Here is a 15,581-nt window from a genome sequence, read left to right as displayed (position 1 = left end):
ATCTGCGGCCACGGGGGACGGAGCCGATTCCCCGAAGCCTGACACTGGGTCAAAATCGTTATTGTGGTGTGATTTCAAAACCGATTTTGGCCAATATATTGAAAAATTGCACAGCAGTAAAACAGACCATAACATTTGTGATATTAACCCTAATTGGCAACCTCTGCCCTACAGAATACTAGGTGACATAATGCTTGGGATGTGGCTGAAATCAAGTTGGGAGTCCTGCTCACAACATGCTATGCCCACTGCAACACTGCTCATAAGAAATCTTAACAGGGTACCCACATAGTTGAGCCTCTCTGCTTTTAATTCTTGCCTCATTCCTAAGTCAGAGGACTGGGCTAGATGACAATTATAGTATACCGTATTTTTTGCTCTATAAGACTTACTTTTGCCCTCCTAAAAAGTAAGGGGAAATGTGTGTGCGTCTTATGGAGCGAATGCAGGCTGTGCAGCTATCACAGAAACCAGAACAGCAAGAGGGATTGCTGCTTTCGCTGCGTAGCGATCCCTCTTGCTGTTCTGGCTTCTGAGATTCAGAATATTTTTTTTCTTGTTTTCCTCCTCCAAAAACTAGGTGCGTCTTGTGGGCTGGTACGTCTTATAGAGCGAAAAATACGGTAAATCATATTTCTAATTGATAGCAATTTGGAGTTTTGTTGACAACTAATTAAAATTTAAAGAAATATCCTTTGCTGATAAAATATTTGTGGGCTTTTTGTACATTTTTTCTCAAGAAAGAATATTTCAACGAGCTAGACTTGAACACAGGCCAGCTGGATATTGATGATTCTGCACATGTGCCTCCAGGTTAGTGCCTTTGTTTAAAGTAGTAAAATTGTTCTTGGTTCTTACGAGGATTCGTGTGAGATATAGATGCTAACGTCTGTTCCAATGACAATTCTTGTGCCTTTATTTGCACTGTGGTAGGAATAGATTTGGCAAGTATAACTTGTATGGTAATGATAGCAGGAAAAGCCAAAACTTACTGAGTACAGTATCTTCATTCCTGGAGCCCTCTCCTGGTCAGAATTTGGCTAAATTTTAAAACACTGCTTTTATAAAAGCAAATGTGAGAAGCCTGATTTGGAAAATAGCAGATCCTAGACTGAATGTAAATCTTTTAGTCCAAAAAAGTTAGGACTAATTATTACTGAGGTAGTAAGCTTTGATCTTACTACCTTGAATTTCTACTTTGAATTATGGTGCTGGAGGAGACTCTTGAGAGTCCCATGGACTGCAAGAAGATCAAACCTCTCCATTCTGAAGGAAATCAGCCCTGAGTGCTCACTGGAAGGACAGATCCTGAAGCTGAGGCTCCAATACTTTGGCCACCTCATGAGGAGAGAAGACTCCCTGGAAAAGACCCTGATGTTGGGAAAGATGGAGGGCACAAGGAGAAGGGGACGGCAGAGGATGAGATGGTTGGATAGTGTTCTCAAAGCTACCAGCATGACTTTGACCAAACTGCGGTAGGCAGTGGAAGACAGAAGTGCCTGGTGTGCTCTGGTCCATGGGGTCACGAAGAGTCGGACACGACTAAACAACAACAACAACAAAGCTTTGGTCTGCACTTCAGAGTGCAGGTGTGGGATCACGACTAGCAATTTCGTCAAACAAAATCCCTGCATATTGAAAACCAGCTGTCAGGCAGAATGGTTCTAGTAGTTTAGAACTGCAGATTAATCCAGAATAGCAAGAGGGAAAGTGTTGCAGTGATTTAGAGATGAACAATGTTATTGCGGCTAGGGCTTTTATCTCCAGCGGCATTCATGCTGTGTATAGAATACTCTGTAACATTATCCTGATTTATCTTTATTCAACTGATGAAGGACAAAACTTGTGCTACAGCAAAGTAGTTAGAGCCTCAAGGCATCTTTTTGTGTTCTATTTATTATCTAACTAGATTAGCATATGCCCTCTTCAGCTCCATTTCTAAATTACAGGAAGCTCTCCTTGCTGGTAATGCATTCGCCACTTGGAAATAATACCTGTCTCATGATGGGAGTGAGCAGGTAGCCATCAAAATTTAAATGGGTGGAAATTAATAACACTGCTGATGTTCTATAACTATAGTTGAAGCATCTTTCTCATGAATGAGAAATAGCACATTTGAATAACATTGTTTATTTTAGACTAATTTTTTTTTGGATCTAATTTCCCCCCCTAAGGTGGCTTACAAAAGGAGAGAATGAAATAATATGATACTTTAAAATAGCGCACTAACAGGCTATACAGGGAAGCTAAGATAAGGACATGCAGAAACCCATCTTCTGAATTTCCATCTCATATAGCGTTCTGATAACCGTAACCTCAAACTGCCCTTTAATCTTTTTAGAGTAGAGAGAGACAGAACCAACATTGTTTTCCCTTAAAAAACCAAACTCTTGCTTCAAATTACATTTCAACCGAAAAGGGTAAGGGTTTAAAAAGTCGTTTGGAGGCAAACGGGTGCCATTTTTCGGAGAGAAATGTTGCACATGTGGATTATGAATTCATGTTCCTTGGAATTCTGGTGCGTGTATGGTGCCATGCTTTCAGATAAGATGTTTTGATAGTTAAATCAAACGTCCTTCTGTAAAACTTTAAATAGTTTTGAACTCTTTGCACTCTTTTCTTGCTTTACTGTTTTAGAACTCTTTGAAAATGAACATGTACGTATTGGTCAGAAAGGTAAGAATTGGATACTGACTGTAAACAAATTACAAGTGTTTTAAGTTTTTCTGTGGGTTTTCTTTGTTTTGTCTGGTGTGAAGCGTAATAAGGCTGCAATTCTAAATACTAGAAATTAAGTACCATTGGATGCATTGGGATTTCCTTCAGAGTAAACATCCATAGAATTGCACTGTAAATGATGTAAAATAAAAAATGTAACTTGTACCTTTTTAACGTGATGGAACTGCTAGAGGTTTATAGGTTCTAGATAAAGAGTGTCACAGCTGGCAGATTAAAAACGAAGTGTGTGTGTGTGTGTGTGTGTGTGTGTGTGTGTGTGTGTGTGTTTATGACAGCTTTATTCCAAATTGCTGAATTCCTGTTTTGAATTCTATTTTAAAATCACCAGAGTTGCTTCTGTGCACAAAGAACTCTCATTAGTGTTAATGGAGTTTATGTCCCTGCATCAGATAAGAATATAACTTTAATTCTTCTAGGTGGTTAGTTGCTAGTGCAAAACCTAATGAAACACGTAGCACTAAGTGAGCTTGCAGGATGGTTATGCCCTTTCAAATAAGGTCATTATTCTACCCGTTGAAAGGAAATCAACCCTACGCCTTAATTAAAAGAAATCAAACCCACATAAGAAGAAGAAGAAGAAGAAGAAGAAGAGTTTGGATTTGATATCCCGCCTTTCACTCCCCTTCAGGAGTCTCAAAGCGGCTAACAATCTCCTTTCCCTTCCTCCCCCACAACAAACACTCTGTGAGGTGAGTGGGGCTGAGAGACTTCAAAGAAATGTGACTGGCCCAAGGTCACCCAGCAGCTGCATGTGGAGGAGCGGAGACGCGAACCCGGTTACCCAGATTACGTGACTACCGCTCTTAACCACTACACCACACTGGCTCATGGAACAAATGATTTTTTCTCTGCCTTTCCTTTCACAAGAGTGACTGTGAAAGGAATTAGGCCATGCCCGTGTCACATTCTCCTCTTCTAAATTATATTAAAAGACAGCATGACAACTATGATAATTTGGGGTGTGAGGAGAGAAAACCCAAAATGACATGCTTCTGATCAGGCAACCACTTAAATTAATAGAATATTATTAATATTATGTTGGGAGCTGCCCAGAGTGGCTGTGGAAACCCAGCCAGCTGGGTGGGGTATAAATAATAGTAGATGATGATGATGATGATGATGATGATGAAGAAGAAGAAGAAGAAAGTAACCTAGATATCCGTGACCTTGATTTAATAGCATCATTTCAGATCTGTACAAAGCCGTTTTAAAAAAAATAGTTTATTTCAGTTCCTCAAAAAACTGAATTTGGACATTATACAAATATTGGATAATCACTTTTCACTGAATATTAAATGCAAAAAAAGGAAGGGGAATGGAATGAAATGTGTGGATGCAGGAGCTATCTGGTAGGTGGACAGCAGAAAAATAGGAAGTGTCATAATCTCACTGTGTGACTCATGCACTGCAAGCTTGACCAAACTAGTCATCAAAGGTGTTAATCTTCACTTTTAAACTTCTCAAGCAGGCCTTCTGTTTTGTTTTGTTTTTCCAGCAATGTCCTAATTACTGGGGGCTGGCATCAAAGTTCATACTGAACAGAAGCTCTTCCATGGTCCCGGATAGCCTTTAAGCAGGCATCTGTTACTAACTGAGTTATCTTTGACTTGTTGCTAATTGGGTAGCCTTAATATTCGTGCCACTTGCTTAGCCAGGAAATGCCGTGTATTATCTTGGCTGACAGCCCCAGGAAATTATTTCTGGTTTGGGTATACCTTGCCAAGCAGCAGAAAAGCATAAACATACCCATATTAGCATTTTCACCAGTGCTATCCCTATCTACTGCCAGGTGTAGCATTGTCTCTTTCAAACCTTTACTTTGTGGGTCAATACTTGGTTTCTCGTTTGCAATCCGGATGTTAGGAAGAAACAAGTTAAGTGGCTCAAAGGTACCTTCCGGAGTAAAAGGTAAAGGTAAAGGTACCCCTGCCCGTACGGGCCAGTCTTGACAGACTCTAGGGTTGTGCGCCCATCTCACTCAAGAGGCCGGGGGCCAGCGCTGTCCGGAGACACTTCCAGTTCACGTGGCCAGCGTGACATCGCTGCTCTACCTTCCGGAGTAGAAATCTCCAAAACCAAACTAAATCATATAAGCATCAGTATGTTGCATTCCTCTTGTAGCAAGCTGTCTTACATTGAGTTAAATTTTTGCTCTATGTAGCTCAGTACAGGGACGCGGGTGGCGCTGTGGGTTAAACCACAGAGCCTAGGACTTGCAGATCAGAAGGTCAGCGGTTCAATTCCCCCTGACGGGGTGAGCTCCCGTTGCTCGGTCCCTGCTCCTGCCAACCTAGCAGTTCGAAAGCACGTCAAAGTGCAAGTAGATAAATAGGTACTGCTCCGGCGGGAAGGTAAATGGTGTTTCCGTGTGCTGCTCTGGTTCGCCAGAAGCGGCTTAGTCATGCTGGCCACATGACCCGGAAGCTGTACGCCAGCTCCCTCGGCCAATAAAGCGAGATAAGCGCCGCAACCCCAGAGTCGGCCACGACTGGACCTAATAGTCAGGGGTCCCTTTACCTTCTAGCTCAGTACAGTATTGTCTGCCATAACTTGCAGTGGCTTTCTAAGGTTTCAGACAGGACGTTCTCTGCCACTGAATTTCAGCCCTTCCCCCAAAGTCCTTTAGCATGTTCAATTTCCTTTATGTCCTTGGTTTCTTTAATTGCCTGCCATGTCCTGCTGTAAGCTTGTTGTCAAGTGCTGCTCTGTTCCCATTTAGCGGACTTTAAGCACATTGAATTGAATGGCCCCCAGTTCCTTTTGTCTTCCCCCTAGAAAGAAATTTTAAAGCTGCTCTGCCACCTTTTTGACCTTAAGGGACAGCAGTTTGCTCTGCACCAGAACCCACAGTCTGCTCTTGTTGTTCTGGATATAAATTAATAGTTTCCCTTTTCAATTGATCACTGTCAACTGCTTTTCCCTTTGTATAAATGTCCATTCTCTGACATACTGACCAACCTTAAACTATGGATTCTTCATCTTTCAAGATAAGAGCTCACTTATCTCCTACTGTGCACTGCTCTGGTTCGCCAGAAGCAGCTTAGTCATGCTAGCCACATGACCCAGAAGCTGTCTGCGGACAAACACCGGCTCCCTCGGCTTATAGAGCGAGATGAGCACGCAACCCCAGAGTCATCCGCGACTGGACCTAACGGTCGGGGTACCTTTACCTTTACCTTTTTCAGGGTGGAAGTAACAAAAACTTCAAAACAGTAAAACATAGCACTAGAATAAACAATAATAGAACCAGCCGTAATACTAAAAAGCATTCAGCCCAGTAAAATAGCAAACTCCAATAGATAAATAAAACTAAATCAAATTCAGTTCTACAGCCCCCAAATAGGTTTTTAAAGCATTTTCTAAAGGCGAGCAGTAATGATGCACTATGTACCACAGTTGGCAACAGGTTCTATAGCTGTAGTGCCACAGCTGGAAAAGGTTTGAAAAATAGTGTGAACGTGCCAGAAGTGAAGAGAACACACAGAATTTATTTTTAGAAATACTAAATAATGTCTGAAACTAATATTACTAATCCATGGCAATCAGCTTGGTGATTCAAGACATTTATTATCATTACGTTAACTGAGAGTGCAGTCCTATATATTAACCATAGTAAGCCTCCCAAAACGCAGTGTGATTTACTTCTGAGTAGATGTGTACAGAACCGTGCTGTAAATGTGACTTCTAACCAAATATGGTATTCTTTGCTTTAAAATCCCCTCAATTTTGAAAACTTACTTTGTGTGATTCAGCCTCCAATTCTGCACAGGCTTCATATTCTACATAGATCTGTGTGGAATAGTAAAATAATAATAATAATAATAATAATAATAATAATAATAATAATAATAATAATAATAATAATATCTTTATTGTCATTGCCCCCTCTCGGGGACAACGAAATTACTTGGCTGCTCCATCCACCCAGGTAGGGCACTCCACACAAAATCAAAACAACTATAAAAACACTAATTAAAACAATACAGTATAATACAGCAAGGAAGATTAGATGACTTTCAAAGTCCAGGCTTCCCATTCAGGGCCGAGATCGCTCTGGAGAAGAAGCTGTTATTAAGACGGCTTGTTCTTGTCTTCATCGTCCTGTATCTCCGTCCCGACGGCAGGAGCTCGAAGAGACAGTGACCAGGATGCGATGGATCTTTTACTATGTCCAGTGCCTTCCTATGGCACCTTGTGGCATAAATCTGCTCTAAGGTAGAGAGTGGGCAGCCAACAATGCTCTCTGCTGCCTTAACAACTCTGCACAACCCCATCCTGTCCTGGGTAGTACAGCTTCCGTACCACACACATAAGCCATAAGTGAGCACGCTCTCAATGGCACAGTGATAGAAGGCAAGCAGCAGTTTCTGCGGAAGATGGTTTTTCCTTAGAATTCTCAAAAAGTACAGTCTCTGCTGCGCCTTCTTCACAAGCCCCCTTATGTTGACACTCCAGGACAGATCCTCTTGTAATTCAATGCCCAAAAATCTGAATGTTGTTACCCTCTCCACACAGACCCCATCAATCAAAAGTGGCTGGACATTGCTCTTCTGTCTCCTGAAGTCCACCACAAGCTCCTTTGTCTTCCTTGTATTTATGAGCAAGTTGTTAGCTCTGCACCACTCTGTCAGCCGCTCCACCTCATCTCTATAGTCCGTTTCACCCTCCCTTTCAGAGATGAGCCCAATCACGGTTGTGTCATCTGCAAATTTGACGACCCTATTACTAGGGTGAGCAGCGACACAATCGTACGTGTAGAGAATATATAGGAGCGGGCTGGGTACGCATCCCTGTGGTGTTCCTGTGTTAGTCTTAAGCATACTAGAGCTATAAGGGCCCAACCGAACCCTCTGGGGGTGGTCTGACAAAAAGTCCAATATCCACCCACAAAGTGAAAACGGAAGCCCCAGATCTTCCAGTTTAGACATCAGACGTTGTGGTAGAATGGTATTAAATGCCGAGCTGAAATCTTTAAAAAAGCAGTCTGGCATAACCCCCCCGCTGCTCCAAATGTGCAAGAACGGCATGGAGGGCAATCGCCACAGCGTCCTCTGTCGATCTTTTCATTTTATAAGCAAATTGGAATGTGTCCAGTCCCTCTGGTAGGCAGGCAATGACATAATTTCGTACCAGCTTTTCAAAGCACTTCATGATTATAGGTGTGAGTGCTACTGGACGAAAGTCATTCAGGTTTTTTCCCCCTGCCATCTTAAATGGTCTTGGAGGAACACTTAAATGAAATGCTAATAAAATATAAAACTGAAATGTGTTTGTATGTCTTTTGTGTGTATTATTAACACCTGCATTTCTTGTAGTTTTAATGGAGCAGGATAGTGCAGCAGCTCAGCAATATGTCCGGCAGGGATGTCCAAATTTGCTACGAGCCGAGTTGTGGGCCCTGATTCTGAACGTTTCCAGTCAACCCGAGGTAAGTAGCAAAATTGCAGTAAAAATGTAGACTTGCAGTAGCTACATACCCAATAGCTAAATTATAAACAATGTTTGGCTGCGTTATTAAGCGTGATGCTAGTTTTGGTTTATTGCGCACAAGGTCACACAAGGGTGTTTGTGCTCATTTAACAGTGTTTTTCTGACTTTTTAAAAATCTGAACCTCGCTTTCCCTAGTTTATTTTGCGTGCCCAGGTGGAGACCCCTGCCCCCCCCAACCGAGAGACAGCCCAAGAGCAATGAAACACACATGACAACGTGTTTGGGGATTTAAAATGGCCACAACTTTATTATCAGTTTCAAATGTAGGAAACCTTGGCTTAGGCATTGGGCGTGTATCCCTCTCAGATCCCCAACCCGGGGGACTGAGGCATGGCAGGGTTAATCGGATCGGAGGGGGCACTGCAAAACACATATTTACACAGCAAGCCCCCCCCCCCCCCCCGTGCAGAACTGGTTTATTGACAACCTATCACCGTACGGCCAGTGACTCCCTTCACACAAAACCCTTTAATGGGGAACCCTGAAATGCCACCGCAGGGTGTGTATGTGACCACTGCACGCCCCCCTTTAGGAATGATAGATGAAAAGATTCCGCCCAAGGCATAAAACCACCACCCGAGACCATGAAATTGCGGTCTCACCACCAAGACAACCTACAACTGAAAAAAACCCCTCAGCACCCTGACAACCAATCCTGCAGGCAACACCTAATACCGTCCAAACAGAGTTCATTCAAACAGAGTTGGGGTCAGGTGCACCCCAACAGGTCTGAATAATTCTACCTTGCTGGGTCTGATGTCCTCATGGTGAACCACTCGGCTGCCAAGACGTATAATCGCAGAGCAGACGGCCCAGTTGATTTTTACCATCGCGTAGTTCAGTTCAGGGGACGCGGGTGGCGCTGTGGGTAAAAGCCTCAGCGCCTAGGGCTTGCCGATCGAAAGGTTGGCGGTTCGAATCCCCGCGGCGGGGTGCACTCCCGTTGCTCGGTCCCAGCGCCTGCCAACCTAGCAGTTCGAAAGCACCCCCGGGTGCAAGTAGATAAATAGGGACCGCTTACTAGTGGGAAGGTAAACGGCGTTCCGTGTGCGGCTCTGGCTCACCAGAGCAGCGATGTCACGCTGGCCACGTGACCCGGAAGTGTCTCCGGACAGCGCTGGCCCCCGGCCTCTTGAGTGAGATGGGCGCACAACCCTAGAGTCTGTCAAGACTGGCCCGTACGGGCAGGGGTACCTTTACCTTTAGTTCAGCAGTCTGGAAGGTTTAAGGGCACTCTGCCATTGCAAGCATGGAAGACGTTCGGACCACATATTACTGTACTCTGAAGTTGGAGTGGTAGCCCTGCAGGTGCTCATCCACTTCCTAGAGCTCCCATGAATTTAATTTGCCCTGCCTCATTCCCATCCTCACAGTGCAGAGGCTCTGCAAGGATGCTGAGGCTGCTTTCGCTGCCCCCGTGCCTCTCTCCCCACAGACCACTGCTGCTGTGTTACGCTTTCCGTGTGTGTCCTGTCTCTACAAAAGTTGCAGACCTTGCTGCCGTTTGGTTGGTTCATGGGGTCACGAAGAGTTGGACATGACTAAACGACTAAACAACAACAACAACAAATATTTATTTTAGATTTTGTTTGATTGCATAGAAATTATTCAGTTTGGTTTTGTATTTTTTTAACATCTTCTTTAGAGTTTATGACTACTTTTGTTGTATTGTTTTTATGTATTGTTTTTATGTTGTAAGCCATCTTGAGCATAGTTTGAACTGTGGAAAGGCAGCATACAAATAGAATTATGTCTCTGTGTGTAGAACTGTGTACAGTGGTACCTCAGGTTACATACGCTTCAGGTTACACATGCTTCAGGTTACAAACTCTGCTAACCCAGAAATAGTGCTTCAGGTTAAGAACTTTGCTTCAGGATGAGAACAGAAATTGTGCTCTGGCGGCGCAGCGGCAGTGGGAGGCCCCATTAGCTAAAGTGGTGCTTCAGATTAAGAACAGTTTCAGGTTAAGAATGGACCTCCGGAATGAATCAAGTAGTTAACCCGAGGTACCACTGTAAGTTGAACATTTCAAATAAGAGAAACCTATTCCTTGCTGTGAAAAATTGGCATACCGTGGAATGACATAAATGACCTCCCCTCTGGAGTAACACTACTTCTCTTACCTCCCCAATACTTTTTCAGCTTCTGTTCTTGTCTCTGCTGCCCAACTTTTTGCTTCAGTATTTTTTCTGAACATGCCACCTAGCCTGTGCTTCTTTTCACTTGCCTTGCTTACTTCCTCAACTGCTCCAGATAATTTCCCGAGCCTTCTTGCCACATCACGCCTTATTCCTATCGGAAATGGGCTTCTCCATACGTCTTCTTTCCTTTCTTTCTACAGCACTGTGGGGTAGCTGCTTCTTTCTGCTTTTGAATATGTGCAGGTATCCTCATATGTTCCTGTACTCACGTTGCCTCCCTGCACAGATTAGGCAGTGGCATAAAGTATCACATTCAGCTATCGGGTAGGGCCTGTGACATCATTACTGATAAGCCACACAACTCCCCTTCTTGCATATTCTGTTTCGTGTGTGTGTGTGTGTGTGTGTGTTTGTATCTTCTTCTTCTTCTTTGGCGATCACTCGTAGCCTAGTAAGATTGTCTTCCATAAACACAGTTTTAACAGTGAGTCTGTAAGTGACTGTGGAGGCCAGTTCTGGATCCACAGGTCCTTCCCCAGCGGGGACAGAGGTTTTCGGGTGAGAGTTGATCACAGTGAGGGTTTGGCAAGCGTGCCTTCCTCTTATCACGTTTCTCTCTTTCATCCTGAGTTCAAACCCATGACACCTTTGGTAAAGGCTGTTCTCTGATTGGAGGCACTCCCAGGCCAGTGTTTCCCAGTTGTCGATGTTTATACTACAGTTTTTAAGATTTGCCTGGAGAGAGTCTTTAAACCTCTTTTGTTGACCACCAGCGTTACACTTTCCATTTTTAAGTTCGGAATAGAGTAGTTGCTTTGGAAGACGATAATCAGGCATCTGGACAACATGACCATATATTTTACTTTATCTTTGCTCATTTTGCTTTATGTTTGCTGTTTGGTTAATGTGCTGCTCTACCTCTCCGCTGCAGTAAACGTTGCTTTAATTTTTCTTTAAAATGCCCAACACGTCCTAGCTAAAGAGATCATGACTTTATTAGTCTTCCTTTTAATAGAGACAGAGTATCGTGCTACATGCTTGATACTGTAGATATGAAGATATTATTTTCAGTTAATTGAAATTAAGAGTACTGTAAGGGATGGACAGATGATGAATAAGTGGCCTGCATGGGTGCATGAGAGAGAGAAAGAATGTATATTATTCCTTGTTATACATGATTGGGAGTGGATTGACAGTAAGATGATAGCTGTATCTAACGATGAAAACAGACTTCAGTATTTTAAAAGCACTATTGGAAAAGATTTTGCTAAGCTTAGGGGAAAATGCTTGGCTTTTTGGTGCATATACTTAAATCAGACCATCAAGAATAAATAATCCAAGAAGTAATGGTTTATACATTGTTGAAAGAGAAAGCACTGCTTTTGTCATAATGAAAAACATTGTGCCAATGTTGTGATGGCTAATTAACTCTGAATTGTTCCAAATTATTCTGACAGTTAAAGCCTTGCTTATTTCCTCTTTTCTTATAGTAAATGGATGAGAGAGATTTATTGTAATTGGCTGACTTCACTACATACCACAGTAGTGGTACCATATTTGTGGTATTTTTGTCTTAATTTGTCAAGTAAAATATCTAAAGAAATGGTCAGTTCAGGCTGCCACACTGCAACTAATTGAAACTGCTCCAACAGTGCCCTAGCTCACTGCCATGCAGTTCTGTCTTATCAGATGATCTGTCCTTAATCTTGCCAATCATAGCTAGAAGCAGTTTACAGCGTTGTGCAGACAAGCAACCAAGTATGAACCTTGCCCGTAGCAGGAAATGTTACGGGTTGGGGAGCTAACGGTTATGATGGAGTCATTGTAAGTCAATGTGAAACACCCAAAACCCAATATGTCAGCTCGCAAACAGTTTTTTCTGTGGACCAATTGGAAATTGCCAGAGTCTCAGGCCATGTAATATATTTTTTTTTGTTGTTGAACGTATTAAAGTACACATCTAGGTTACCATAGTCTTTTAGGGGAAATAAGTCAACTGTTCCAGCATTTATATTATGAAGATCATTGCCCAAGACTAAAGCCGCCTTAGCCTGTTTGATAATCTGGCTCTGATTTTAAAAAATAAATTGTGTCAGGTGGGATGAAGATACTCTCAACTACAGTTGTACCTAGGTTTTTAACAGCTTAGTTCTCAAAGGTTTTGGCACGTGAATGCTGCAAACCCAGAAGTCACTGTTCCGGTTTGTGAACTATTTTTGGAAGCCAAACATCTGACGGGGCTTCCACTGCTTCCGATTGGCTGCAGGAGCTTCCTGCAGCCAATCAGAAGCCGTGTTTTGGTTTCTGAATGTTTTGGAAGTCGAATGGACTTCCGGAACGGATTCCGTTCGACTTCCAAGGTACGACTGTACTGTGAAGCCTTTTCACAGACTGCTGAATGGAACTTGCATACCTCCAGTGGTCCATAGTTTGAGAACTTCTGGCATGGCTAATCTGATAACACAAGAAGAATCTCTTTGGATTAAGACCAAAACCCTTTCTAATCCCATCAGTCTGTTTCCCACAGGAGATAACCAGAAGCCAATGGGAACCTCAAAATCAAGACATGAGGGGAGCAGTAGACCCCTGCTTGTGTTTTCCAGCAATTGGCAATCAGAGGATCTGTGATCCTGGCAGAAGCATATAGCCACCATGACCTTGATCGACTTATCCTCCATGACTTTTTCTAATGCCCCTTGAAAGCCTCCTAAACTGTGTCACCACATCTTGAGGGAGCCAGAGAAAGAAATATTTTGTTTAATCTCTCCTGAATCTTCCACCCTTCCGCTTTATTGACTGACCTGGATCCTAGTATTATGAGAAAGGGTGAGTCATTCCTTGCATAATTTTACAAAACTCTTTCACTTACTCATCTCCCCTCCCCATCCTAAAAAATTCAAATCACACTAGATATGGCTATCAAGTATATTTTAGTGTGATAATTTTGACTGTCACAGATATGTATATTTATTGCAAAACAATTAAAAATATATATTTATAGTGTAATTTTTAGAAGCAGTTAAATCAGAAAGTATGTCTTTCTAATTCAGCCGTGCTGCTAAGTTTTGGTCCTAGAATTCTCCCTTGTGCCATTTGTAACTAAGTGGCTGAGCTACTTTTTCTTCGTTAATGTATGTCAGTTTCCATTTATCCTTCTCCGTATTTACAAACTGAAGACTTTTTGAACCTCTAAATCTTATTTAGAAAAATAGATTTTGTTAAGACACTGAAAGGTACAGCAAAAGCTTTTTGGGAGAAGTGTGTGAGCATTCAAATACACTCATTTCAGAGAAGAACATCTAATTTGAACCAATTTGTGTTCCACGAAGTTTAGGTACAGATGCCAATTGGCAGTTTAGAACAAGAACATACAAATAGGTTGTTTACAGGGGCACAAATATAAAAATAAGCAAAAGGCTACAGACTTAATGCTACAGACTTCTTTGGATATATGAACACAAATTCGTAGGACACGTTGATGGTGTATTTGAAAGGCAGGAAGTACCGTACGTATATTAAAATCACATGGAACTCTAGAATCTACAGTGGTACCTCAGGTTGCATCCGCTTCAGGTTACATATGCTTCAGGTTACAGACTCTGCTAACCCAGAAATAGTGCTTCAGGTTAAGAACTTTGCTGCAGGATGAGAACAGAAATCGTGCTCCGGCGGCGCGGCAGCAGCAGAAGGCCCTATTAGCTAACGTGGTGCTTCAAGTTAAGAACAGTTTCAGGTTAAGTACGGACCTCCGGAACGAATTAAGTACTTAACCCGAGGTACCACTGTATTAGGGTTTCTCTATGTCTAATAATAGAAAATGTGTCCACATTCCAAGAAGCTGAATATTCAGTTGAACCAGTCAGTTTGTCACTGAAATTAGCAACAGAACACTGAAAGCACCAGATGTATTGTTCTCAAAGAATTATAGCATTTCAGGGAGTTTGTGCATGTACACCTGCTGGCAGTATTGCAAGTCTTATCCTGATAGGAAAACACTAAAAGTGTATGAATGAATGCCTGGAATAAGCAGCACTCTCCGGTTTGTTCCTTTCAGATTTCTAGTCATACTGTCTCTCGAAGAATTGATGCTCACTAGGGCAGCTTTGAGGCAGGCTGGTTGAAAGCAGTCTCCCCTTCTGTGGCTATTATGAGATAAGAATAACCACAACAAACAGTGTTGTTAAAATATACACATTTTATTTTATTTTTAAACTTTATTTATGCTTTTCAGATTTATACATTTCATTAATTTAACAATCATTTTGAACATTTCAAAACTTGACTTCCTTCCCCCTCTTTCTGCAGTTCCTTAAATTTATTTTTAATATCTTCTGCATATCCCAATTAACTTAATTTGTTCATTTATTCATCTACATTAAATATATACTCTTATAAAACTGCAGTTTATTTCCATAATCCTACCAATGTTCTCATCTGTTTACAGTTTATCTGTAAATATTCAATAAACCATTTGCATTCTTTTTTTAAAAAGTTTGTTATCTTGTTTTCTTATTCTTCCGGTAAGTTTTGCCATTTGTGCATATTCCATAAGTTTTTATATCCATTCTTCCTTTGCTGGGACTTCTGCTTCATTCGAATTTGGGGCGAGTAACATTATTGCTGCTATAGTCGCATATATGAATAAGTTTCTATATATTTTAGGTCGTTCTGTCCCTATAATTCCCAAAAGAAAAGCTTCTGGGTTTTTGTTTTTTTTACAAACGTTATTTTAAACATCCTTTTCAATTCATTATATATCATTTTTGTACAATAGTCAGGATGATTTATTTGCTAGAAGCAACCATTTATCCAGTCATACCCCTTACCAAATTTCCCAGATGTATCTACAGTTGTACCTCAGGTTACATACACTTCAGGTTAAAGACTCCGCTAACCTAGAAATAGTGCTTCAGGTTAAGAACTTTGCTTCAGGATGAGAACAGAAATCAGGTTCCGGCAGCGCGGCAGCAGCAGGAGGCCCCATTAGCTAAAGTGGTGCTGCAGGTTAAGAACAGTTTCAGGTTAAGTACAGACCTCTGGAACGAATTAAGTACTTAACCTGAGGTACCACTTTATTTTATAAATATTTACAAGCCACACATAAAGTGTTATCAATTTGGCTTACATAATACAAAATACAGTGGTACCTGTACTTACGAACGTGATCCATTTTGGGGTGCCGTTCGCACCCTGAAAAGTCCGTAAGTAG

The 15,581-nt window shown here is 41.9% G+C and overlaps 1 protein-coding gene across 3 annotated transcripts in view; it reads left to right on the top strand.

The window, feature by feature from the left end:
- The window catches only part of TBC1D19 (TBC1 domain family member 19), a 74,445-nt gene that overhangs the window by 18,831 nt on the left and 40,033 nt on the right, over window positions 1-15,581 (top strand). For all 3 annotated transcript variants that reach the window (XM_077934403.1, XM_028743598.2, XM_028743597.2), the window contains 3 exons: window positions 741-813; window positions 2,638-2,676; window positions 8,055-8,167. In XM_077934403.1, coding sequence (XP_077790529.1) covers window positions 741-813; window positions 2,638-2,676; window positions 8,055-8,167 — 225 coding nt within the window. The remainder of the gene's footprint in view (window positions 1-740; window positions 814-2,637; window positions 2,677-8,054; window positions 8,168-15,581) is intronic.

This window comes from Podarcis muralis, chromosome 9 (genome assembly GCF_964188315.1).
Source record: "Podarcis muralis chromosome 9, rPodMur119.hap1.1, whole genome shotgun sequence".
Classification (NCBI taxonomy): Eukaryota; Metazoa; Chordata; class Lepidosauria; order Squamata; family Lacertidae; genus Podarcis; species Podarcis muralis.
This window is presented reverse-complemented; position numbering and strand designations above follow the sequence as displayed.